We start from the raw sequence: 27676 nt of genomic DNA, 5'->3' as shown, positions 1-27676 counted from the left end.
TCTGCATTAGCATAAAGTCTGTTCCTCATCATATCCACTGCCAAGAGTGTGCTGATAATAGGGCCAGCTGAGACTGCTGTTGAGCAGCAGCAAATCCTACTTAACTGACATTTAAGGACTCCTTTCCGGGAGCAGCCTGAGAGGAGCCGCCTCTCTCAGGTTCGGTGGCGGGGCCAAACGATCACCTATATTTGGCCCCGCCCCTTTACAGGAAAACCCTGCAATTCACTGGTCCCTGAGGAGGGGGTGGGGCTAAATGAAGTGATGAGTCATTTAGCCCTGCCCTCTCGCTACAGACCCGCAAATTCCTTGGGAAATCTCCCCATCCTGCCCACTTTACTAGGAAGTGGGCTGGATACTGGAGATCTGCCTACTCTACCGGGGGTGCGGGGGGTTACCCAATAAATCGTCAGCCTCCCGGGAGAGTAGGCAAGTATGAAGCAAAATGTGTTCAACTAAATGTATAAATGGACATTTTTTTGCTGCAAATGATAACATTAATGATGTGTATTTAGTTGGTAGATTAAACTGACAAATGTTGTCTTTTTGTCCCTCATGGTATACATGTAAAGAACCTTATTTTAGTTGGCGCGTAATAACTAGGCTCAGCCCTGCCTATTCAATATGTTTAACATGTAGGACCAAATATAATAGCATGCGAACGTGGGATTTCTGATTTCGCTGTAAGATTTAAACCTGGTTTTGCCTTTTAGATTATTGCTGCTTTAAACTTAGCAGTGAAATCGCAGAATCTCACCAGTGCCTGCAACTCGCACACTAATACATTAGGGCCATAGTTTTCTCTCAAGACTTTTCGCTTGTCATATAGTTATTCCTGTGATATACTCAGCCCTGCACTGAGAATGCTACTGTATGAAGAGGTTTCATACTGCATAGAACAATCTGTAACCTAAACTCGTCAATTAAAACATTAACTCTGATTATTTGTAAATAAATCTTATTTGTTGTACGAGAAAGTCACCTCCAGTATTTTAGCATGATTAATACATATGAAAGCACTATTGTTGTCACTTGCAGCAGCAAATTAAATGGAAACCGCAATGTTAGAGAGTTGGCATCATATTTACCATTGTCATTGTACATATGAAGATACTAGAATACCATTACTTAATGCAAAATGATGGACTGACCTTTGTAATCAGTATGTATTAATTACAGCTACCTGGAAAAAAAGATTTGTTCATTGAACCAGACTTGATGAGCCCACTGGATCGGATTGCTAATGTCTCAATATTAAAGGTATTTTATATGATGCATTCAATGAAGATTTAATTACATATACGTTATTATCAGCAAAATAGATTTACACTGATATATTTTTATTGTCTTTTAGCAACATGAAATTGACAAATTGTATAAGCTGGAGAATAAACCTATTTACACCAACGCTGACCAGTAAGTAACTCAGCGTCTGATGTATTGCAATGAGGTATTATGCCTTGTTTGTCCATTTGTACTGACTTTATAGGAAGAAATAAGTCTGTTTGATGAAAAAGCTGTGAATGTGATTAGATTTCTCATAGTGATAATTTTATTAAGGCTCAATTCTGGTTCGTCTGAACTTTTACAAATTCAACATCTTCACACATTCATAATCAGTTTCAGTTTTCTTTTTATGCTGTCTGTTTAATAAGTCTTATTTATTTAGCATGCAATAATAGGGGTTTCCAACCACAGTACAGACAGTTGTTGCTGTCTGCTCTTGTGTGGGCACATGATGTGTAAAGTAATTCATTCTGCTGTGCCCCCACTCCTTCGCATGCAAGCACTGCGCTTGTGCTTTTAATGGGCTCTTGCATGTAAGCACTGTGCGCCTGTATTTCTACTGGGCTCTAATATGTAAGCACTGTGCGCCTGTATTTCTACTGGGCTCTGGCATGTAAGCACTGTGCGCCTGTATTTCTACTGGGCTCTGGCATGTAAGCACTGTGCGCCTGTATTTCTACTGGGCTCTAATATGTAAGCACTGTGCACCTGTATTTCTACTGGGCTCTCGCATGTAAGCACTGTGCGCCTGTATTTCTACTGGGCTCTGGCATGTAAGCACTGTGCGCCTGTATTTCTACTGGGCTCTGGCATGTAAGCACTGTGCGCCTGTATTTCTACTGGGCTCTGGCATGTAAGCACTGTGCGCCTGTATTTCTACTGGGCTCTGGCATGTAAGCACTGTGCGCCTGTATTTCTACTGGGCTCTCGCATGTAAGCACTGTGCGCCTGTATTTCTACTGGGCTCTGGCATGTAAGCACTGTGCGCCTGTATTTCTACTGGGCTCTCGCATGTAAGCACTGTGCGCCTGTATTTCTACTGGGCTCTGGCATGTAAGCACTGTGCGCCTGTATTTCTACTGGGCTCTGGCATGTAAGCACTGTGCGCCTGTATTTCTACTGGGCTCTGGCATGTAAGCACTGTGCGCCTGTATTTCTACTGGGCTCTGGCATGTAAGCACTGTGCGCCTGTATTTCTACTGGGCTCTGGCATGTAAGCACTGTGCGCCTGTATTTCTACTGGGCTCTGGCATGTAAGCACTGTGCGCCTGTATTTCTACTGGGCTCTGGCATGTAAGCACTGTGCGCCTGTATTTCTACTGGGCTCTGGCATGTAAGCACTGTGCGCCTGTATTTCTACTGGGCTCTGGCATGTAAGCACTGTGCGCCTGTATTTCTACTGGGCTCTGGCATGTAAGCACTGTGCGCCTGTATTTCTACTGGGCTCTGGCATGTAAGCACTGTGCGCCTGTATTTCTACTGGGCTCTGGCATGTAAGCACTGTGCGCCTGTATTTCTACTGGGCTCTCGCATGTAAGCACTGTGCGCTTATATTTCTACTGGGCTCTGGCATGTAAGCACTGTGGGCCTGTATTTTTATTGGGCTCCCACGTGTAAGCACCGTGCTTGTATTTCTACTGGCCCCCCAACATGTAAGCATTGTGCGCCTATATTTCTACTGGACCAATCACATGTAAGCACTGCGCAGCTACATTTCTACTGGACCCTCACATCTAAGCACTGTGGCCTTCATTCAGAGGCGCCGTACGGTCTACTACCGCACGGCCGCCTCGATGTTTGTCGAGTGCGCATGCGCACGAGGGAGCCGGCTCCTTCGTGCGCATGCGTGAGACCCGCTGCGACCGACAACGCCGGTCGTAGCGGATCTCTTTCCAAAGGGGGCGAGCTGTCGATGTTGATTGACAGCTCGCCCCGTTTGGAAGGCGGGCCGGGGGGGTGGCAGCCCAAACGAAGGCATTCCCATGGGAACGCCTACCGTTTGGGGGAGGCCCCACTGGCATCACTAGTGATGTCAGTGGAGAGCTTCCGGCTCTGACAGAGCCAGAAGCTCTCTCGGGCTTACGACAAGTGAGACCCTACCCTAGGGTCTCATCGTAAGCCCCGATGGTCGCGATGGTCTCTGACCATCGCGACCATCACCCTAACGGTCGTTAGAGCTGTGGGTGTAAACCCACAGCCTAACGACTAAAACAGAGGTGGGCGGTCAGGATGCAAGCGGCCGCCCAGTTTCTGAGCGACCGCTTGCATCCTCCGACCGCCTCTGAATGAGGCCCTGTGTCCCTTTATTTCTGCTGGACCCATCACATGTAAGCACTGTGTCCCTTTATTTCTACTGGGCCCTTCACATGTAAGCACTGTGCGCCTATATTTCTACTGGACACATCACATGTAAGCACTGTGCGCCTATATTTATACTGGACCCATCACATGTAAGCACTGTGCGCCTATATTTCTACTGGACCCATCACATGTAAGCACTGTGTGTCTATATTTTTACTGGACCCATCACATGTAAGCACTGCGCCTATATTTCTACTGGACCCATCACATGTAAGCACTGTGCGCCTATATTTCTACTGGACCCATCACATGTAAGCACTGTGCGCCTATATTTCTACTGGACACATCACATGTAAGCACTGTGCGCCTATATTTCTACTGGACACATCACATGTAAGCACTGCGCCTATATTTCTACTGGACACATCACATGTAAGCACTGTGCGCCTATATTTCTACTGGACACATCACATGTAAGCACTGTGCGCCTATATTTCTACTGGACACATCACATGTAAGCACTGTGCGCCTATATTTCTACTGGACACATCACATGTAAGCACTGTGCGCCTATATTTCTACTGGACCCATCACATGTAAGCATTGTGCCCCTTTATTTCTACTGGACCCATCACATATAAGCACTGTGTGCCTATATTTTTACTGGACCCATCACATGTAAGCACTGTGTGTCTATATTTTTACTGGACCCATCACATGTAAGCACTGCGCGCCTATATTTCTACTGGACCCATCACATGTAAGTACTGTGCGCCTATATTTTTACTGGACCCATCACATGTAAGCACTGTGCGCCTATATTTCTACTGGACCCATCACATGTAAGCACTGCGCCTATATTTCTACTGGACCCATCACATGTAAGCACTGTGCGCCTATATTTCTACTGGACCCATCACATGTAAGCACTGTGCGCCTATATTTCTACTGGACCCATCACATGTAAGCACTGTGCGCCTATATTTCTACTGGACCCATCACATGTAAGCACTGTGCGCCTATATTTCTACTGGACCCATCACATGTAAGCACTGTGCGCCTATATTTCTACTGGACCCATCACATGTAAGCACTGTGCGCCTGTATTTCTACTGGGCTGTCACATGTAAGCACTGTGCACCTATATTTATACTGGACCCATCACATGTAAGCACTGTGCGCCTGTATTTCTACTGGACCCATCACATGTAAGCACTGTGCGTGCCTTTATTTCTTCTGGGCCCTTTGCATGTGAAAGAAATGTTATTGTGTGCTGCTATAGGTTTTGTTTACTCTTCCATAGAATTTTCTGTTTTAAATCCTTTTTGTAGCGATACACTGTATAACTATTTCATGGCTACTCCAACCCATTAAGCCACATAACTCCTGTTATCTATTATTCCATAGGCTTTAATAGCTTGTTTTGTGCCTGTGTCCTGTCCCTAGGTTGTGTTTTTTGATCAGACCTCGTGTCAAGCATGTAAAGTACATTGCTAGTAAGTCCAGCTGCTTTACTTCTTGTTCCAGAAGATACAGACATGGTTATTTTCTTCATTGTCTCCTGGCTTGTTAGCAGTTTGCCACAAATAATGTAATAATATAATATTTCAGCTAAGTTTATAAGTGTCCATGCCACAATCCTATATGGAATTTGTCTCCTACAGAGGGAACCCATAATTTATTAAAAGCAAGATATTTGTTTCCAAATGTCCTAGTCTGATGGGCATGGTTCTGCCTCTACATACTTCTATTGCTGAAGATTTGGAAACTCCATTGAAATTGATCAGTTTTGTCAGCAGAATACTATACTGCTCTTCTGTACGTTAAATCTTTACAGAACAAAACCTTTACTGTCTTCTGTTGCTTTAAAAATTAAGTGAGAAGATGTTTGGAACACATTATCCCATAAGGTCTTTTAATTTTTACCAGCAGTCAAACTTGTGCTTCAGTGAAATCTTTGCGCACTCGTTCAGCTGTGGTAGAAGAACACATTGCGAATAGCTACTCTAAAGTTTCTGTTAATAGATTATGCCTTAGATATCTAACTTTTTATTATATATTGTACTTGATGTTTTCCTTTTCGTTACAGGCATTGTCAATGCAGATAAGAAAGCTGGAGTGAACAGGAAGTATAAGATAATATTTAGTCCTCAGAAAGTGAGTGTGGGCTATTATACACATACTGGGTTTAACTTTCTATAGTTATTGTTTGATATTTGAGAACCATATATAATTGTCTCATTTGTTTTTCAGTTCTATACATGTGACATGATCCTAGAGCAGGAAGGAATATACGGCGGTAAGTGCTGTTCTGGGAAAAATATAGGCTCCGTTGTTTTGTGTTTAAAAATAATTGAGATTGTAATTTTTGTCTAGTCTTATTTCTCATTTATAGAGTTGGTAGAATGGTCTCTTGACGCTATTGACCAATAATTTTTGATCAAACATTGGCCATAACCTGGAGTATTTAAAACCAGCTCTGTCCATGTTTGTACGCTTTTGTGTACGCATTTAAGCAATATTTTCGATTTCTCATACGTGAGACTAGGACGTTTATTTACTAAGCCTCAGGGTGTAAAGCCTGGTGCTTCTGATCGTGTTTAGGCCCGAAATTTAAAAGGGCAATGATTTTACTAGCAAATCTCGGCTAGTAAAATCATTGCCCTTTTGAATTTTGAACATAAAAACGTTTTACAACCTGACGCTTAGTAAATAAACCCCTAGGATTTTTTTTATATTTGTGCACAGGTGCTGCCAACTCTGCATCAGCTCCTTTGCCTCTAACCTATACATGCAGCACTGAGTTTGTATGTGGAAGGTATGAGGGCACTGTGCTGTGGTATGCAGTGGGGAAGCCGGCGGACCTAATCCCGACAGACGGCTTCCCGACTGCTTTATCCCGGCGAGGGTTAAATGACAGGCGTCTAAATCTAGATGCCTGTCATTTTACCGACATTGGGAGACCGGCGCCCGGCATCTCGATCGAAGGGATGCCGGGCGCCGCTGCGGACAGCCGTGGGGGGGGGAGGGTTAGGTTTTGGGGTTTCGGGGGGGGACTTAGGGTTAGGCACCCCTCCGGGGGCCTTAGGTTTAAGCAGCGGGGAAGGGGGGATTAGGGTTAGGCACTGTGGGGGAAGGTTAGGGTTAGGCACCCCTAAGGAGGGTTAGGGTTAGGGGAGGGAATTAGGTTAGTGAATACTTACCTTAAGGACGATCAGGATTTTCAACCATGTCGGCCAGCCGCTGTCAGGATTCCAACGCTGGGCAGGCGTCCGGCGGTAAATCATACCGATTTTCTGTGCTGTCACTGGGGCTATACTTGGGGCCTAAAGTGATTGCCTCCTTATCGTTAAACTGGCTCAGATAACAAGAGAGGATGACGGTGCCCTAAACAGTTTTTTAATAGAACTAGGTGAATTGAAAATGTATAAACCAGTGGAATAGGCAAACTGATTGTCCAGGCATTGCCTGTCTAATTCTCATTATAACTTCTCCACTTTATATCTGTATGTAGATGTGACCACTGATGAATGGTCCTTTTATCTCCTCCCACTGGATGATGATATTATCAGTATGGAGCTGCCAGAATTTTATCGGGACTATTTTCTTGTGAGTAATTCAATGATTACAGATATAAAATGACAGATACTCCCAATATTTGCCCATATGTGTACAAAAAAACCCCAAATCATTCCAATCAGGTGTATTTTACTGTTTAAAGTAGATAAAACTTTTTTGTTTAATGTATATTTGAGTAGGACGCACTGTACACTCATATATTTAACATCAGAACAGCTTTGCGCTGAAGTTTTTTTTTTTTTTTTTTTTTCAAAACATGTCAAAGGTAGGGGAAATGTGGGCACTACATAAAATGCGAGTTGGGAATTTTTTTATTTTTGCTTGCTCGCTCTTGCTATAATCCCAAAGTTTAATCAGGCCCTATGTACGCAGCTTGTACTCCAGGATGCTAAAACTTTGACCACAAACAGAATGTTCCTTTATCCTATCCGATGTATATACTGACTGTAAGGACACAGTCTGAGTGACAACCTGTACATTAACCGAACTGTGATGATACTGAGATCTATGCATGTATAATTATTCATATATATGTACTGTACATCTATATCACTCATGAGTATATATCAATTCTGTATTTGGACTATGAATTTAGTCTTCATTCTAGCACCCTGCACCTGTCACAACCCGTGCAGTTCCTCTATCCTGCCTGGGATGTCGCTCTCTGCTCTGGTGTTTCTAGCTCCTTCTTATATTCTTATTCTTTTTGCATGTGCTGTATTCAAAAGTAAATTTTTTTTGTATTTATAATCTGATGGGAGGGGGGGGCACCAATTACAGAGAGTCCTTGGCAGTAGCAAAATGACTTTCACGTATCCTGGTCTAGGAGTGCAGGTCTCCATAATCTTTAAAACATAATCCCGTTGTGGTGGACAAAGGCGTCTGACAGTGATTAAAAAAAAAACAGAACAGGTGAAAACAATGTGTTTGGCATTTCTGGGCCTAGTATCTTTAAACATAATACTCATGTTCTGGCCAGTCTAATAGTTAGTTAAGCAACTGAGGAAACACTACATGAGGTGGGACAGTTGTCTCATGTTAATTCAGTATAGCTTTTATGTGTATATCCAACTGTACTTAATTGCATAATTATTATTTTATTGTTTTCTCACTAAAATTACTTATATTAACCTTGTACCTTCATCTGTTCACATCATTGCTGTTTTATGAAGGTAAATCTATTTATTTTCTTATGTTTTCCAAGGAAGGGGACCAGCGTTGGATCGGTACTGTAGCCAAAGCTCTCGATTTATTAGATTCTATCTTTGGACCAATATCCAAGGCCTATGGAATAGGAAGGTGTGCTAGGGTAATTATTACATTAAACTATTGTAAACCTGATTATTAAAGAAGATGCTTGCCTATTTGAGGAATTAAACAGCTCCATTCCTATACACTTGGCTAGTAGACCATTGGGTTCCTTCCTTTGTTAGCAAGATATGCTAGAACCTCATACCTTACTCACCAAACATTTGGCCATAGAGCCTTGAGTTCCACGACATTGTCTCAAATGGAAGATGACCACTGATTGGATAGGTGAAGCAGCCATTGAAACAGGTGCTGTACATTTGGCACACTACATCAGATGTCTAGCCTATACAATCAGTTGTGCCCAGAAGGCAAAGTATGAGGAAAGAGTTCTGTCTTGAAGACAGTGGTGGTCCTAGGATGAGACCTTTTGCTGTTCTCATTAGGGGAGGTATGAGCTGTGTAAAACCTTCCTCCAAAGATGAACAACCCCTTAAAGAAATAGACCTACAGTCAGGTGCATAAATATTGGGACATTGCCAGAATTTTCATATTTTGGCCTCTATTAACCACCACAATGGCTTTGAAATGAACAAACAAGATGTGCTTTAACTGCAGACTTTCAGATTAAATTTGAGGGCAATTACACCCAAATCAGGTGAACAGTGTAGGAATTACAACGGTTTCTATATGTGCCTCCCACTTTTTAAGGGGCCAAAAGTAATGGGACTATCAACTCAAAAGCTATTTCATGGACAGGTGTGGGCTATTCCCTCGTTATTTCATTATCAATTAAGCAGGTAAAAGGTCTGGAGTTGATTCTAGGTGTGACATTTGGAATCAGTTGCTGTCGACTCTCAATATGAGATCCAAAGAGCTGTCACTATCAGTGAAGCAAGCCATCATTAGGCTGAAAAATCAAAACAAACCCATCAGAGAGATAGCAAAAACATTTGGTGTGGCCAAATCAACTGTTTGGAACATTCTTAAAAAGAAAGAACGCAACGGAGGACTCAGCAACACCAAAAGACCCGGAAGACCACGGAAAACAACTGTAGTGGATGACAGAAGAATTCTTTCCCTGGTGAAGAAAAACACCTTCACAACAGTTGGCCAAATCAAGAACATTCTCCAGGAGGTAGATGTATATGTGTCAAAGGCCCTCATTCAGACCCACTCGCAAGCGGGCGCACGTACGTTAGGCGTACGTACAAAATTATTTAAATTCAATGGCTCGCTCGTATTTTCGTTCGCATCTAAAATTCCTCCCTAAACTCAGGCGACCCCTCCTCTAACTAACGAGCGTGCGAAATAGCGAGCGTACATCCCCGAAATGGCTTGAAGGGAACGCACGCACAAGTGAAACCGGAAGTGGCCTTGTCAGATGTCGATTACCTGCTCCTTTATTCTGCCTACCTCCCTCAATCGTATCATGCCAATCAATGTATCAATTAGCTTAATTGTTTTTTTTTTTTCAACACAATGCAAGAAACTTTACTCTTGTCCGTGTTTGTGTTTACCCGCAGAATACGTACGGATGGAACATTCGCTTTTATTGTTCAAAAAACATGTGAACCACAATTAAACAATTGTTCTATTGGTGTGGATCCCCGCATATTTTCCGGGGTTCATTTCTTTATTTAAATTTGCAAACGCATGTCACTGCATCAAGCCTATCATAACTCTCCAGAGATTTCTGGCCCTGTTGAACACATGACTCATACACTAACCAATAAAATTGCTCCTGTTAATTACCAAAATACATTAGCCAATCAGAAATTTTTTGCACACTTTATCAAAAATGTTTTGTATGAAAAACTCCATTGCCATCATGAGAGCCTCCGCATTCACCAGGCGCGAGCTGCTGGTGCTTACGGAGGTGATGGATCGCCGTATCACCAGCCAGCCTCCACCCATCACCAACCGGCAGAAGCGCTCCGCGTATGCGGAGGCACGGTCCCGCCTGCGGTCCTTGGGTTCACGCCGCAACATCGGGCAGCTGGAGCGCAGGTGGTCAGACCTGCAACGGCGAACGCCCCGCTTGCTGGCATGCTTTCGCATGCAGATCCTTGAAAGTAAGTGTTATGTATTGTGGTTTTCATGTTTGTGTTTGTGGGGCAAACTGCGTGTGCATGTTTTCCTGTCTGTCCTATTTATTATTTGTCCTCATATCTGCGTGTGCATGTTTTCCTGTCTGTCCTATTTATTATTTGTCCTCATATCTGCGTGTGCATGTTTTCCTGTCTGTCCTATTTATTATTTGTCCTCATATCTGCGTGTGCATGTTTTCCTGTCTGTCCTATTTATTATTTGTCCTCATATCTGCGTGTGCATGTTTTCCTGTCTGTCCTATTTATTATTTGTCCTCATATCTGCGTGTGCATGTTTTCCTGTCTGTCCTATTTATTATTTGTCCTCATATCTGCGTGTGCATGTTTTCCTGTCTGTCCTATTAATTATTTGTCCTCATATCTGCGTGTGCATGTTTTCCTGTCTGTCCTATTAATTATTTGTCCTCATATCTGCGTGTGCATGTTTTCCTGTCTGTCCTATTAATTATTTGTCCTCATATCTGCGTGTGCATGTTTTCCTGTCTGTCCTATTAATTATTTGTCCTCATATCTGCGTGTGCATGTTTTCCTGTCTGTCCTATTATTTGTCCTCATATCAGCGTGTGCTTGTTTTCCCTCTATTTCTGTTTTTTTCATTCTACTCCTATTTGCATGTTTTTTGTTGGTGGTTTTTTTTTTTTTATTTGGGCCCCGGATTTGCCCAGAAACTAACCTCAATTTGTTTGACATATTTTAGGAGGACAGCCAAGACTACGCCGTCACCGTCCGGCCAGACGGCGTTCCCGGCCACTATCCCCAACCCCCAGCCAACACTCCACCCCAAATATTTCCCCTATACCCCACTCCTCCCCAGCCTTCCAAGACCCTCTCCCGGAACTGTCGGGCCTCCTTCCCCTCCGTCCCACTTCCCCCTCTCCTCCACCCACCCCTCTTCCAATTACCCCCTCCCCGGAGTCCATCATTACCCCTCCCCGTTCTTTGGGGAATGAAGGCTCCTCCGAGGAGGAACATGGAGGGACTTCCGGAGCTCCCGTTTTGGCTCCCGGTATGTTTTTCTTTCACATTTTTTTTAACCACAAACTGTATGTAATCATGTGTCGTGCCTTTATTCGTGCTTGTTTGGTTTACTTTTGGTGATTTAGCAGTTTGCCTTTACCTCTTCCTGCTGATTTCAACATACACATATCACACCTGTGTGAATTTGTACATAGGCCTTGTATTTTTGGCAGCACCCCCTTTTTTTTTTTTTTTTTTTTTTTTCGGTTTAGGAGTGATTTCGTTGTGTTTTTGTTTTTTTAATGTGGATTCCCTATTGTTTTATTAATCCACACACTTTTCTCACCCACAGAGGAACAGAGGCGTCGACAAGAGGTGGACGATTGTGTTGGCCAGATGCGTCAACATGTCATTGGCATTCTTGTGGGCCTTGACCGGCTGTCTGGCATCCTTCGCCAGTAGTTTTTTTTGTTTATTTTCGTTTTGTAAATAAATTTTCTAGTTCTAATATACGTTCTGGCTCATTCTTTTTTTCAAAAACAAAAATAGTTTTCCCTGACATAAGTAGACTGTTCCTGCAAGGATTTCCCTTTTTTAAAAGTTAGATTGTATTTTGTATTAGTATGTTAAACAGCCACAAGAAACACATAACAGTAACAATGTCATTTCCCTTTTTGGGTGTAGTGTCAATTAGATATTTCGCCATTTTACAGGTTCCTAGTTGGTGTGCAAGCTGCTTAGGCCAATCTTCAAAATCCAAAGGTTTGGACAGGCTTCCTTTTGGTGTGGGTTGGGAACCTGCAAACATATTTCAGTTTACATCAACTGGTGTCAGTACTGGATTACCCCTTAGTCAAATGTAAGGTGTGTTAACCTGGTTACACTTGCTGTTAACGTCCAAAAAAAGGAAGACCATTTCACTCTCCAAACATTTATTCACAACATAAATGAGAAATCAAAGTGGTCAGTCCCCCCCAAAAAAAACAGTGATAATCTCAAATACAACACATACAAATAAAATATTTAAATAAAAAAAACAATCAAGAACTGGTTGACGAAGGACCATGCCAACATGATTCCACAAACATGGCGTTGCGATATGGGTTCCAGAATATATGGCCAAAATCACCAGATCCAGGTTTGGTAAGGATAGCAGGAAGTAGTGAGCGTTGGAGTGGCAAAGATTATGTGAACAAACAGAAGATGGTGAAAAAAAAAAAAAAAAATTAGATGTTCGCAAACAAACACAAACACATTAGGTATAAACACTGTAGTTTGGGTCAAACTTACCTAAAAAATCTGGCCACCACATCATCGCGTATGGCCCCCCCACATACTGACCTCCGACCAACCTCGGGGGGGCCATCCTCAGGTAAGGCATCCTCTGGCTGCATTGGGACACCACTCCTTATGGCGATGTTGTGAAATATCCCACACAGGACCACAATTTTCGACACCATATCCGGCAAATACATGAGCTCGCCACCAGAGCGGTGGAGGCATCTGAATCGGCCTTTTAAAAGGCCGATACAGCGATCCGCCACTTGCCTGGTGGCTGTAAGTGCGGAATTATACTCACTTTGTGGGCCTGGTGTGGGAGCCAAATAAGGAGTGAGCAGCCAGGACATGCAAGGGTATCCACTGTCTCCTGTTAAAAATAAGAGACAACATCAGGAACACTGTGTATCAAGCTTAACATTGTTATGTACTAAAGGTCTCCACTTACCCAGAAGCCACGCATCACCAGCTTGTAGGTTGGTTAATTTCTGCCATATCCCTGATTGCCGGATGACGAAGGAGTCATGAGCACTTCCTGGTAACTTAGCATTCAGGGACAGGATCTGGAGGGAGGCATCACATACCACCATTACATTCAGGGAGTGATAGTGTTTCCTGTTTCTAAATATTGCCTCCAGCCGTGCTGGAGGCTGAAGTGGTATGTGAGTACCATCCACAACCCCTATGATGTGTGGGAAGCCAGCTATTTGGTAAAAATTGGCCTTGGCCACACTAAGGGCACCCATATCCAAAGGCATTTGAATAAAATGATGGAGGTGCTTGAAAAGTGCCTCCATCACTGCCCTCAGGATCCGGGAAAAGGAGGATTGGGAGATGCCCGCCACTATTCCCACCGTTGTTTGAAACGATCCTGAGGCACAGAAATGTAACACCGCCATAAATTGCGTCAGTGGTGGTATTGCTGTTGGACTGTCAATTTGCCGCTCAAGATCACTTTCTATTAATGAGAGAGTGTCTATGATGATTTTGGGAGGTAGACGGTAGCGTCTTAAAACCTCATCATCGGGCATTCCAAAAAGGGTGACACGTGTTCGAAATATCTGGGGCCTTGCATGCCTACGATGCCTACGCCTGGGATGAGATTGAGGTTGGTCGGCTTCCGGGAGCATGGCCAGAACAATCCGCCCCAGATCAACCTGAAATTCAAAGATTTCAAAGTAAGGCTTTTGACCCACCCCAAAACTATATTAAAACAACTTAGCTTGATGATACCATCCATTGCTGCTTACATGCCGGGGTATTGTCATGATACGTCCAAACTGAAAATAAACAACAAAATTACTTGACAAATTTCACTCTGTGCATTTTTGTTTATACATTTTGTGCTAGACCAAAGTTCAAATATGCCAAACACCCATTTAGCAAAACCGCAAAGCGACATTTAACACAGTACATCAAAACGGGTCGAAATGTTGGCTCAAAAAGCGAAAGATAAACCACCAAAAAGTTAGAATGATTATTAAGCTGTTTAAAATGCGCTAATTAGTTCGCTAATACAAGTCACAAGAGTAACTACTAAAAATGCGCTAATTGACTTCCGGTTGTGGTGAGGATGTGGTGAGACGCTTCAGCGCTCAGCTCCGTTACCACCCAGCTTCACACGGCGTGCACGGCTGTTTATCAGCCTCCATCGGAGAACAAACGCTTACCTCACTAAGCGGAGACACTCGTCCGGTGTATGGAAAAATATTTCCCCCCACAGATGCCCAGACGACACCAGACTCAGAAAGCTGAGAAGCTGCGCTCAGAATCCAAGATGGCGGCCGCGCCTGAATCGCTGGCGTCTCAGACGGAGTTGAGCAGTGTTATGTCTCAGTCTGATACTCAGCCTCCCCCAGCACTACTGCCTAATACAGCCACAGTGAGTACTCCAATCACCTATGACACTATGGTGAAAGCCATACAAGACACTATGAAACCCTTAATGCAGGAGCAAACTGCACACTTTACACAGGCAATCAAAGATATTAAGAATCAAGTACAGCAGCTTTCCACCAGAGTGGAATCCTCTGAGTGTAGATTGGGGGAGATTTATCAAGATGTATATACTTTGAAAGGTTCTGTCTCTCAAACTACTAAAATACAAAACCAGATTATTAATAAAATTGATGATCTGGAAAATAGATCCAGGAGAAACAACTTGAGAATACTAGGCCTGCCAGAAACCCTTAAAGGGGCTGAGCTATATTCTTTTCTTCAATCAACACTCCCTGAGTTACTGAAAATCTCTGACTCCTACCCTAAGATCATTGTGGAACGTGCACATAGAGTTGGTTCAATCCGAGATCATTCAAATCCTAGGCCACGGGTAGTGATTTTTCGCTGCTTAAATTATGCACATAAAGATGCACTATGGCTAGCATCTAGGAAAACCAGAAATTTATTGTGGAATGATAGCAGACTCCTCATTTTCCAAGATTTTTCTATTGAAGTTACTAAGGCGCGTAAAGCCTTTTCCCCGGTGTGTACTCGACTTATCAAAATAAGCCGCAAGTTTGCGTTAATGTTCCCTGCACGTTTAAGAATCTACAGTGGTTCCTCGTTTATTGATTTTACAAGAGCTATGGATGCAGAGGCATATTTGGATGAAGAACAGACCGCAGAAGAGGCAAATGAATCCCATAATGACTACTCGTGATCTCCCTACAATCTCGCATGTTATTTCATACCTCACCTCGCTTTTACTTGTGACGACGGTGGCGGATGTCACCTCCATTTTTCTCTCTGGGACTCTAGTCAATTCATGACATCTGACACCGGTTTAGATTATATTGTTATATGGTTATATTAGTATTCTATGTTTCGTTCAAAGCATCTGTCATATGACACAATTTAAAAGAATACTTTCTTTATTATGCTCCTACATTTTCAGAACATAATTTGTAATGTTTCTGACATTACCGCTATTGATAATGCTATTTGTCTTCAATGTTCTCTCATAACACTTAATATTCTTATATATTGAGTTTAAAAATGAAGTTGGATGTGGTTTAGGAGCGGATGTCGCAGAGTTTGTTATAACTTAGTTTAATAACTTACTTATTTGCTCTTATACTGGAAGTTATATATATATATCTACATAATTCTAATGTGGTTTCCTCTGTTCGAGACCATATTCTTATCATTTTTCTTTTTCTTTCAAAATTTTTTTTTTATTATTATGATCACCATTTTGGTGGTTCTGTGTGATAATGATTTTTCTTTTTTTTATAACAGTCATGTACTTCCATGGAAATTAATGTACCGTGAGTTCAATTTAATTATGCCTTGGTATTTTCAATGTCACAAATTAAAGTAGGAACTTTAAATGTAGGAGGCATCCACTCACCTATCAAGAGAAAAAGAATCTTGACATATCTAAATAAATTAAAAATAGATATTATATGCTTACAGGAGACCCATTTGTTAGATATTGAAATTCGTAAACTCGGTATGCTGAGGTGGTCAGTGGTTGCCTCAGCTCCTTACTCGACAAAATCAAGAGGTGTGGTGATTTTAGCACAACGACACCTTAATGTTCAACTACAAAATTCGTACAGTGATCCGTCAGGTAGATTAGTAATTGCCGATATGAAAATAAATGATACCCCCATTGTTTTGTGTAATATCTATGCCCCGAATGTATATGATAAAACTTTTGTGATGTCCCTATTGACAAAACTGTTCCCTTATTCTTCCTCTTCTTTAATTATATGTGGAGATTTTAATGTAGTTTCCTCCGCAAAACTAGATAGAAAATCACAGTCCAGACGTTGCACACAGACACCAAAATTTGGTATTCCGTATATAAATGAACAACTTAACCTTATTGATATATGGCGGGCTAAGCACCCAATTGATAAAGAATACACATGTTTGTCTGCGGCACATGGATCCTTATCCAGATTAGATTATATTTTAGTCTCAGATCATTTATTTACACGGATTAATACGACAGAGATAGAACCCATTTCTATATCGGACCATGCCTTGGTATGGTTTTCGTTGTCTATGGCTGCTGACTTGGGGTCGCATAGACAATGGAGATTTCCGTCATACTTAACACAATCTCTTAAATTTAGAAGTAAAATAGAAACTTTTTGGGAAGAATACAAGATTAATAACTCAACTCACGAATCAGAAGACCCACTTCTGTTCTGGCAGGCCTCCAAATCCGTACTACGAGGAAATATATTATCATACACTGCTTACACAAAAAAAGAATTCTCTAAATCTTACATGGCGGCTCAGAGAGACCTGACAGAGGCCTACCAAAAATACAAAGACACCCCTTCTACCATTCATAAGGCTGACTACCTCCAGAGAAAAACACAGTTTGAAGAAATTCTTAATCAGTTAGGTGATCGATCCTCATTCAATAGAGACTTCCAATTTCACAAATTAGGTAACAAATCAGGACGACTGCTATCCAACTTAATACGGGGCTCGCTTCCTTCCACCACCATCAAACACATAACTAAACCTAATGGTACTATCACTTCAGTTAGCTCACAAATTTTATCAGTCTTCTCCTCATTTTATGAATCTTTATATACCCAAAAATCTTACGATGATAAAAATCAAACTTCTTTTTGGTCCAATATTAATATACCAAAACTACCTGATACTTTGGCAGAAAAATTGCTTTTACCAATCACAGTGGAGGAAATTCAGAATGCCATTAAAGCTTTAAAACCAGGGAAAGCACCTGGGCCTGATGGGCTTACAGGTGATTATTACAAAATTTTAGAACCAAAGATTATAAATATACTTGTTAGTGTGTTTAATATTATATTGAACGATAAAATTATACCTAAATATTTTAATGCAGCTCTGATCAAATTACTTCCTAAACCGGGAAGAGACCCTACTTTACCAGGGTCATATAGACCGATTTCTCTGTTAAATACGGATTACAAATTATTCACTAAAATATTGGCAGAGCGTATTAAAATTTTAATGCCACAACTAATTCATAAAGACCAATCTGGCTTTATTTGGCAACGTCATTCAGTGACTAATATTCGTAAAGTACTGTCTGCAATTCACTACATAAAACTTCATAATCCAGAGACTCCCAGTGTTCTTATTTCACTGGACGCCGAGAAGGCGTTCGACCTAGTATCATGGGTCCACCTATTTGACACAATGACAAGATTTGGCTTCCCTAATGAATTTGTTAATATTCTTAAATCCCTATACTCAAACTCATCTTCCCAAATTCTATGCAATGGATTTTTATCCTCCCCTTTCCCGATTCTTTGTGGAACACGTCAGGGATGTCCATTATCACCACTGCTATTTGCCTTAGCATTAGAACCCCTGGCGGTGGCCTTACGACAATCCAAATTATTCAGTGGTATCAAAATTGGACATTTAGAATTAAAAGTCAGTCTTTTTGCAGATGACATGATGTTACTTATTTCCAACCCATCACAATCCATTCCAAACATTTTAGATATCATTTCTGAGTTCGGGTCTTTCGCTGGTTATAAAATTAATGTTGATAAATCGGAGATTCTTACGGTCTCGGGATGCTCAACCCACAATCCCTTACCCTCACCCCTTTCTATATTCAAACGTGCTAACTCAAAACTGAAATATTTGGGTACCTTTATAACGTCAGACCTGAAACATCTATATACAAGCAATTTCACACCATTACTTAAAAAAATGTTCCATCTCTTAGACCTCTGGAAAAGCCTCCCCCTTTCCCTGTTGGGGCGAATTGCTTTAATAAAAAGTATAATTATCCCTAAAATAACATATATCATACAGATGTTACCCATATCACTTAACAAAACAGACCTTACATCCTGCACTCAAGCATTCTCCAAATTTATCTGGCAGGGAAAAAAGGCCAGAATAAATATGAATAAATTATACCTTCCACGAGCAGACGGAGGGTTGGGTTTCCCAAATCTAAAAATTTTCTCGCAGACAATTTTTTTCAGATATATATCAGATTGGCTGCTTGACAGAGATCTATACACTGACATCTCTATAGACAAGGCTATATTAGCCCCTTTCTCACCAGCAGCATTACTACACTCTCCCCGTTCATTAATTCCTCGAGATATACTCCACAATCCTTTGTTTTTCGATACATACAATGCCTGGTTATTTATTAACCGTAAACTTAATAGAAACTTCAGTAGCTCTCATTACACTACATTTTGGGGAAATCCGGCTTTCACACCTGCCTTGGAAAATATCAGATTTTTACAATGGAGAGACAAAGGAATAATGAAAATAAAAGATATTTTTGATCCTGGAGGAAATCTGAGATCTTTTGGTGATCTTCGAATAGCTTTCGATTTACCTCATGCCCAATTTTTTATGTATTTACAGGCCCGACATTTTGCAAACTCCCTTCCTTCGTTAGGGTCTCTTGATGACTCCACAGACATCTTATCTGATTTACTTGTCTTTATTAAAAGTAACACATACCATACCAGACTTCTCTATGGAGACTTACTAGACAGAAATGTGAGGAAGATATGGAGGGTCACCAATGCTAGATGGGCATCAGATATGGCATGCAACCCAGAATCCTTGGATGTATTATCACGATTTGATTCCACCATGAAATACGCCCAATCGGCTCTTCTTCAGGAAGTCCACTTTAAATTTATAAATAGGGCATATATAACACAACAACAACGCAAACACATGGTTCAGGATGAATCTGGAGTCTGTCCTAAATGTCATCATTATCCAGCTACTTATTACCATAACTTTTGGGAATGTCCAAAGATTAGACTATTTTGGAATAAGATTGTGGCATATATTAACGTATTGTTTTCTATTAATGTTCATCCTGATCCTCTGGCACTCCTCTTTGTTATATTCTCGAATTGGGATCTAGGTCCCAATAAACGGGACATTATTCCCCTCCTTACAGTTATATTAACGGTAGCAAAAAAGATTATATTAAAAAAATGGATCTCTAAAAATTCTCCATTTCTTACTCAACTTAAGTCATGGCTATTAAAACTATTATATTTCGATAGGAGATCCACACTGCCTAATATAGAGAAAGGAGTTAAAACTTTCTATAAAAAATGGTCCTATTTTATAGACCAACTAGACAATCATACACAACATTCGATTTTAAAATTGTTTGAAGGTACCGAATGGTATGTAATAAGACAACTTATTAGCTCTTCTTAGGGATTACTGTGGTAGTGTATGCCGCAGTGATGCATTTTCTGGTCACATTAGCTTTTTTCTTTTTTTTTGATTTCTGGAATGGTGATATTTTGCCTACTTTATATATCTCTTGTGTTTTATGTTTTATATTTTATTTGTCAAGATAGGATGCCCATATGGATACATGTGGCAATTCATACACTCTTGATAAAAATTAAATGTACAATAGATAATAGGAATATGTGACTGTTCTTCTTCTTCTTTTTTTTTTCTATTATTATTTTAATTCCTACTGTAATGCAAGGAAAAAAAGAAAATTATATATTATATTGTCTGTATAACTATGTCCTGTTCAACCATTAATAAAGAGATTTACAAAAAAAAAAAAAAAAATGCGCTAATTAGTTCGCTAATACAAGTCACAAGAGTAACTACTAAAAATGCGGTAATTAGTTCGCTAATACAAGATAAAAAATGGACTTACCAAGAGCAAATATCTAAGATGCAAAATCAAAAGGTCTTTGGGGTCGAAAATAAACAAAATCTAAAATAGAAGAAATTAGGGATCCAAAAATTACAAAATATACGAAACACAATGAAACAACAATTGAACAAAAGTTAGACTTCACAAAACTTACCAAATCAACAAACGAGGTCCCAAAAATATAAACCAACAAAGATAACGGAAAAAAAAACGCAAATCTAACCAACAAACGAATCTCCAACCTCCAACTCCTTTCTACGCAATCAATAAACTCCAGCCAAGATAACCTCCAACAATCCAAAAACGCCACCTCGACTTGAGACACACCAAGCCATAAATAGTGTTTCATTTCCCGCACAAATTAAGGAGGGATCATAGGGCCGCACAATCAATGATGCGGCCGCAAAATAAGGACGCATGTATAAATACGTCACGAAAACACATTCAAATTCTGGTGTATTTCTTGTTTGGACCTCAGACATGGCGACAGACCAGGGAAAAAATGCACAAGAGTCAGGCGGTAAGTCTTTCATGCATTTTCTATCAACGATTAATTTGAAACATAAGATTAGGCAAGTTGTGATTTTGTGAATTCTGTAAATTTACACAAATAGGTGAGGAGGATGACATGGAAGAGGCTGCTGGGCCCAGTATTCCGGCCAAAGCGGGCAAAAAAAAAAGGCAGCCACATTTCACAAGAAAGGAGATGGAGGTTTTGATCCAGAAGTGTGTGGACATCCTGCCACAGGCAGACAGGAATATGAGTCTAAGCCAGAAGTGGAGAATGTGGGAAGAGGTAGCCGTTGCTGTCAATAGAGTGGGTGATTATGTCCGTCTAGCCCGGGATGTCAAACGGCGGTAAGTAAACCCTTGCCCCCCCTAAAAACAAACCCCATTTTAAACCAAAGGATAATGGCTTCCATTTTTCCCCACAGATGGGGCGACTTCAAATATCGCCTAAAGCAAAAACTCGCGGACAGGGCTAGGCATGCAAGGGGGACAGGTGGGGGTCCCACCCCTGTGTCATTGGAGTTGACGGATTTAGAAGAGCTGGCACAGGGGTGTGTGCAGCCTGTGGAGGTGTTTGGCGTGTCCAACATGGATACGGACATGCCAGACTTTGCGCCTCCTCATGTTGGCCCAGGTAAGTATTGTGATGTCACCAACTCTGAAATGCTATTGTGCCAATATGTAGATTCTAATGTGACTCTTTTCTCATTTTTCAAACAGAGACACAGGCGGATGAGTCTGCTCCAGAGGGAAGCCTTGGCCGCAGAATTTCTGCTGGCTCTGCAGGGGAGGAACCAGTACATCCGGCTGAGGACCCTGCAGAAGCCAGTCCAGGGCGTGCCCCCACGCAGGCAGTGGGCCTCCTCACAGAACTCAATTTCAAATCGGATTTCCATACGGAGATTCTGCAGAGGATGGACGCCAGTCTGATACGGGTGGCTGAGGCCCTGGAGCAAAATGCTGCGGCCAACGTGACCATTGGTCAGGCCCTGGCGGAAAATACCAGGGCCAACATCCGCATCGCCGATGCCCTGGAGCAGCTCGTTCGCCAGCACATGGTGGAGCCGACCTCCCTTCCTGCCGGAACATCAGGATCCTCCACCTCTGGCACAACATCAGCCAATCCTCCAAATGTGCCTAGCCCTGTGCCTAGTCCAGAGGCCACAACATCTGCCTCTGGACAGGCCAGCCCGATGGCATCCCGGACCCGGTCTGGCACCCACCCTCCCCCATCCAAACGGGCGAAAAAACGGTGACAGCAATGGCGACTTTTCCCACACTCCTTCTGTGCTTGGCTCATATTCCTTTCTGGTCAAAACTTCCCTCTCCTTTCTTGTGAAATGTTTTTAAGTTATTTTTGTACGTTTATGTTATCAGTTATTGATTATTTATTTTTGATAAAAAGTATCTTTGGCAGAAAAAAAAAAAAAAATATGCCAATTGGTTTGTGTTTAAACAATAAATTTATGATAAAAATCTGACATTGTATTGTGACATTATTGTACAAATGGGTTACATTTAATCCTGGCCCTAAAGGCAAAAAAGGACACAAAAAAACATTTCATTTGTATAAAAAAAGGCCTCTTGAAGGAACGTTTAAAAAATCACATAACGATGCAAATTCCACATTAAAAAAAAAAAGGGGAGCTAATTAAAACATGATGACATTATTGTCACAATAGGCCAGAAACAACAAATTGAGGCCAAAAAAAACCACAAAAAATGTACGCCAATTGATTGTGTAATCCTGACATTAGCAGGTATGATTTCCACCTGCGTACGGTTTTGTGTTATCCCAATAAACTGCTTTCCAAACACATACCAAGCCGGTTTTCAATACAACACTAATTGCTTTTGTGACCACCCGCGATTAATCGCTGCAACATCATGGAGTCCCGGGACGGAGGAGAAGGCCATCGCCAATGTGGTCGAGTAATCCAGACCCTAAACTGTGCGAGCATTTTGAAGGGAAAGAGGATGTTCCAGTGACGTATGTGACGGTCCGAACACATTTGACGTTCGCATCTGCTAATGTATGTACGCCCCAAAAACGCCTCGCCACGCCTGCGTTTTTCCATCTCCACCCCTGTCAACACCCAAAAACGCCCTGTTCTGTCAATCACATTTGACATGTCACTTCCTGTACGCTATTTTAGGAACGAGAGAAAAAAAGCTCGCAATCTGCCGTACGCACATGCGCAGTGTAACACCGACGCATGCGCGGTTAGTCAACATCGGAACGCAACGAGCGTACTGCTGTTTGCGAGTGGCTCTGAATGAAGGCCAAAGTCAACAATCAAGAGAAGACTTCACAAGAGTGAATATAGAGGGTTCACCACAAGATGTAAACCATTGGGAAGACTCAAAAACATGAAGACCAGATTAGTGTTTGCCAAACAACATCTAAAAAAGCCATTACAGTTCTGGAACAACATCCTATGGACAGTTGAGACAAAGATCAACTTGTACCAGAGTGATGGGAAGAGAAGAGTATGGAGAAGGAAAGGAACTGCTCATGATCCAAAACATACCACCTCATCAGTGAAGCATGGTGGTGGTAGTGTCATGGCGTGGGCATGTATGGCTGCCAATGGAACTGGTTCCCTTGTATTTATTGATGATGTGACTGCTGACAAAAGCAGCAGAATGAATTATGAAGTGTTTCGGGTAATATTATATGCTCATATTCAGTCAAATGCTTCAGAACTCATTGGATGGCGCTTCATAGTGCAGATGGACAATGACCCGAAGCATACTGCAAAAGCAACCAAAGAGTTTTTTAAGGCTAAAAAGTGGAATGTTATGCAATGGCCAAGTCAATCCCCTGACCTGAATCCGATTGAGCATGCATTTCACTTGATGAAGACAAAACTGAAGGGAAAATGCCCCAAGAACAAGCAGAAACTGAAGACATTTGCAGTAGAGGCCTGGCAGAGCATCACCAGGGAGGAAACCCAGCGTCTGGTGATGTCTATGCGTTCCAGACTTCAGGCTGTAATTGCCTGCAAAGGATTTGCAACAAAGTACTAAAAAGTGAAAGCTAGATTTAGGATTGTTTAGTTTGTCCCATTACTTTTGACCACTTAAAAAGTGGGAGGCATATATAGAAACCGTTGTAATTCCTACACCGTTCACCTGATTTGGCTGTAATTACCCTCAAATTAAATCTGAAAGTCTGCAGTTAAAGCACATTTTGTTTGTTTCATTTCAAAGCCATTGTGGTGGTGAATAGAGGCCAAAATATGAAAATTATGTCAATGTCCCAATATTTATGCACCTGACTGTACCTATAATTGAACAGACATGCATAATAAATGGAATGCTATCAACCTAGAAAATGTATTTTCATTACAGATGTCTTACGAATTATGGAAGGAGCTTGTAGAAGAATATGAAACTGATCGCAAGGACAGAAGACCAGCTGTGGGAACTGCATTCCTAATTGACAGAGGTTGGGATTGTTGTAATTAATATTTTGTCAGATACATGGACGCTACAGAGCAGTTTCAGCAACTTCTCAAGTTGCATCATTAAGTGCAGGACAGAAGTGATGCCATATAGCTGTGTGATACTGCTGCTGTAGATCAGAGCTTTGGGAGAGGTTGGGGAATAGACTGGCAGCATACATTAAGAATTGTTATTAGTGATTCATAAAGGGTCATTTACAAAAGTGCAAGTGTGCAGTGTGGGTGCTCTCTGTGATGTTGTGTGACTTCTTTTATGCAAATGCACCCCGTCTTATTGGTAGGTTTACTCGCAGGCCAATCGGGTGGTGTTTGCTGAGGTGCAGTAGTTTGCACCATTTGATGGGAGGTTCGCCATTGCTCGCTAAATGCTATCCTGATTTTATTTCTTTATCACACTTACGCTTCATCTCCTACCTCATCTCCTAGGTCCTCAAACTCACGCTTCATCTCCTAGGTCCTCACACTCACTCCTCATCTCCTAGGTCCTCATACTCACTCCTCATCTCCTACCTCCTCACACTCACGCTTCATCTCCTACCTCATTTCCTAGGTCCTCACACTCACTCCTCATCTCCTAGGTACTCGCACTCACGCTTCATCTCCTACCTCATGTCCTAGGTCCTCACACTCACTCCTCATCTCCTAGGTCCTCACACTCACGCTTCATCTTCTACCTCATCTCCTAGGTCTTCACACTAACGCTTCATCTTCTACCTCATCTCCTAGGTCCTCACACTCGCTCATCTCCTAGGTCCTCACACTCACTCCTCATCTCCTAGGTCCTCACACTCACGCTTCATCTCCTACCTCATCTCCTAGGTCCTCACACTCACTCCTCATCTCCTAGGTACTCACACTCACGCTTCATCTCCTACCTCATCTCCTAGGTCCTCACACTCACTCCTCATCTCCTACCCTGTTTTCAGTCATGAGAGGAACACCGAAGCCCAAGAAAAATATTTACATGTAGTCGTCCCAAGGCTCCGGCTAGGGGGAATGGGCATGTTAGGAAAATATTTTCCTAGGTGGGAGAGGAGCTATAAAAAGAGAACTTAAGCCTATGTAAGATTTACTATCACTTTGTTATTTTATAAATGTAAAAAACAGAACCAAACAAAATGTATTCTTTATGGGGGCACTCATAAGTATTCGCATTAATTATGTCAAAATATGTTTATTGATCTGTAATTAAAATATAATATATCATCCCATAATATTTATCTGCGCATATACTTTTACAGTTGCTGGAATATAATTAAAATACATTAGGAAAGTAAAATATGTATAAAGAAATAAGAAAATTAAATTGTACATAAGGTTAAAATCTAATTTGCAACTAGGAAATCATGACATCTTCCCCGTCCAACACAATATGAATGTTAGAAAAGTTTAAGGTCAGTTTGAGATATAATCTATACACCTATGATTGTTTGTTATTCTCCTATAGCGATTCCTTTAGTGTTGTCTGAAATAGATTATACTGCTATAATAATATAGTGAGATTCCTCAAATCCATGACATCCCTGATGTTATGGTGCGTACACACTGGGCGATTAAAGTGGATGACTGAACAATAACGATATCGTTATCGTTCAGTCGTCCACTTTATTGTCCATCTTTAACACAAAAACGATGAACGATAATGACGACGAGCGTTCCCGCGGGTCGTTCGTCATCATCGTTCATTGGGTTAACATGCAGGCCAACCTGACGATGTCATCAGGTTGATGCATGTTGGGGAATGGGGGAGAGAGCCCGTCGCTGAACAATATCGTTAATGATATCATTCAGCGGGTGTGCTCAATGTCATGAACGACATTGAGCACACCCTGCCGGGGACACACTAGACGATATCGCTCAGGGAGCATATCGTCTAGTGTGTACGCACCATTAGTAAAGCTTTCCTTGACATGTTTCTCAATAATAATTGTTATTGCGTAGTTACAGCATTGTCTTGCAAATAAATCAACAAATACTGCTTCAACTTTTGTTGCCATTCATATAATGTAGTATGCAGCAGGTCTAATTTATTCTCTGTGTAACTACTCTAAAATAAAGATCAAATTTATGGTTTCTTCCCATGTCACACAACAACTGTTGTGGGCTCAATGCCCTGTATTGTATGACTCCCCTTATACAGATGTTATGTATTGCTATCCAGAGGAGAGACCATTTTTCTGTGTTTACGGATTAGTGACAGCCGCTTCCCACTGATTATCATTACACTGCTGCGCACTCCTAACAGGTCTATAATACTCTTATGCAGCTATTCTGCATTACGGGGAAATCTGATTTGATCTGGTCTATAATCTTTTTCATGCCTACTCCATGACCACAGTAGAACTAAAGCTATAGAAGAATTGTATAAAATGTACAGTGCATCCGGTAAGTATTTCCAGCGCTTCACTTTTCTCCTTCATCCACTAGGGGACACTGGAGTTCAAGACAGTGGGGTATAGACGGTGGTAGAGCAGAGCCTGGCACTTTAAATAATGCTGAAGTGTGACTGGCTCCTCCCCCTCTATGCCCCATCAGCCCCAGTTTTTAGAATGTGCCCGAGAGAGCCGGTCACATAGGGCTGAGCTCCAGCCCACACTTAGTATTTTTTCTTTTATTTCAACTTTATTTTAATTTCTAGCTTTCACAAAGCATTGAGGACAGGCTGACAGAGTACTGCGTCTGTCAGCCTGCTACATGGAGGCATCAGGAGACCCGCCACCACTAAAAAGAGTGTGTCGGAGTCCCAGGCACCCTGGCAGTAGCTCAGGGAGGACACGCCACAGCTTAATATAGAGGCTGTGTCCGTGCTTCCGAATGCCTAGCCGCAGCCCTGATGCCAGCAGTGGTAAGTATAGCTCAGTTCCCCTTATGGGGAACGGAGTTTAATCTGCGGCCCCTCTGCCCCCTCCCAGGCTCAGGTGGTATATACTGTAGTATAACCCCTCCTGGAATCCTGTTATAATGCCGCTAGCGTTATTACAAGGGGTGGAGGTACCGCGCATAGAGCGCGGATACATGTACAGGGAGACTGTTCAGACAGTCTGTAATGTTGCTGCCTAGCAGCATGCCTGATCCCTGCACGATGAGCGCTGTCTTACTTTATAGAGCCTGACAGCGCTCTGTTTGCTGCTCTCACGAGAGCCGAATCCTCCCTCTGCTATATCCCCACGGGGAGGGAGCCTGCCGCGACCCGCTACTCCCATAAGGGAGTCTACATTGCGCAGCAGCGCGGCTGTTCCCTGCCGCGCTGGCGCTTGAAGAAGCACTGGCGCTGGCTTCTGCAGGGGGAGGAGCACAGCCGC

The 27676-nt window shown here is 42.0% G+C and overlaps 1 protein-coding gene across 4 annotated transcripts in view; it reads left to right on the top strand.

The window, feature by feature from the left end:
* VPS33B (VPS33B late endosome and lysosome associated) overlaps positions 1–27676 on the top strand; it is a 77300-nt gene that overhangs the window by 5619 nt on the left and 44005 nt on the right. For all 4 annotated transcript variants that reach the window (XM_088472926.1, XM_088472927.1, XM_088472925.1 and 1 more), the window contains 8 exons: positions 1180–1260; positions 1355–1416; positions 5035–5084; positions 5678–5745; positions 5842–5887; positions 7103–7197; positions 8372–8476; positions 24262–24358. In XM_088472926.1, the coding sequence (XP_088329052.1) occupies positions 1180–1260; positions 1355–1416; positions 5035–5084; positions 5678–5745; positions 5842–5887; positions 7103–7197; positions 8372–8476; positions 24262–24358 (604 nt within the window). The remainder of the gene's footprint in view (positions 1–1179; positions 1261–1354; positions 1417–5034; positions 5085–5677; positions 5746–5841; positions 5888–7102; positions 7198–8371; positions 8477–24261; positions 24359–27676) is intronic.

The sequence above is a fragment of the Taudactylus pleione genome, unplaced genomic scaffold (assembly GCF_031769625.1).
Source record: "Taudactylus pleione unplaced genomic scaffold, aTauple2 ptg000129l, whole genome shotgun sequence".
NCBI classification, from domain to species: domain Eukaryota; kingdom Metazoa; phylum Chordata; class Amphibia; order Anura; family Myobatrachidae; genus Taudactylus; species Taudactylus pleione.
This window is presented reverse-complemented; position numbering and strand designations above follow the sequence as displayed.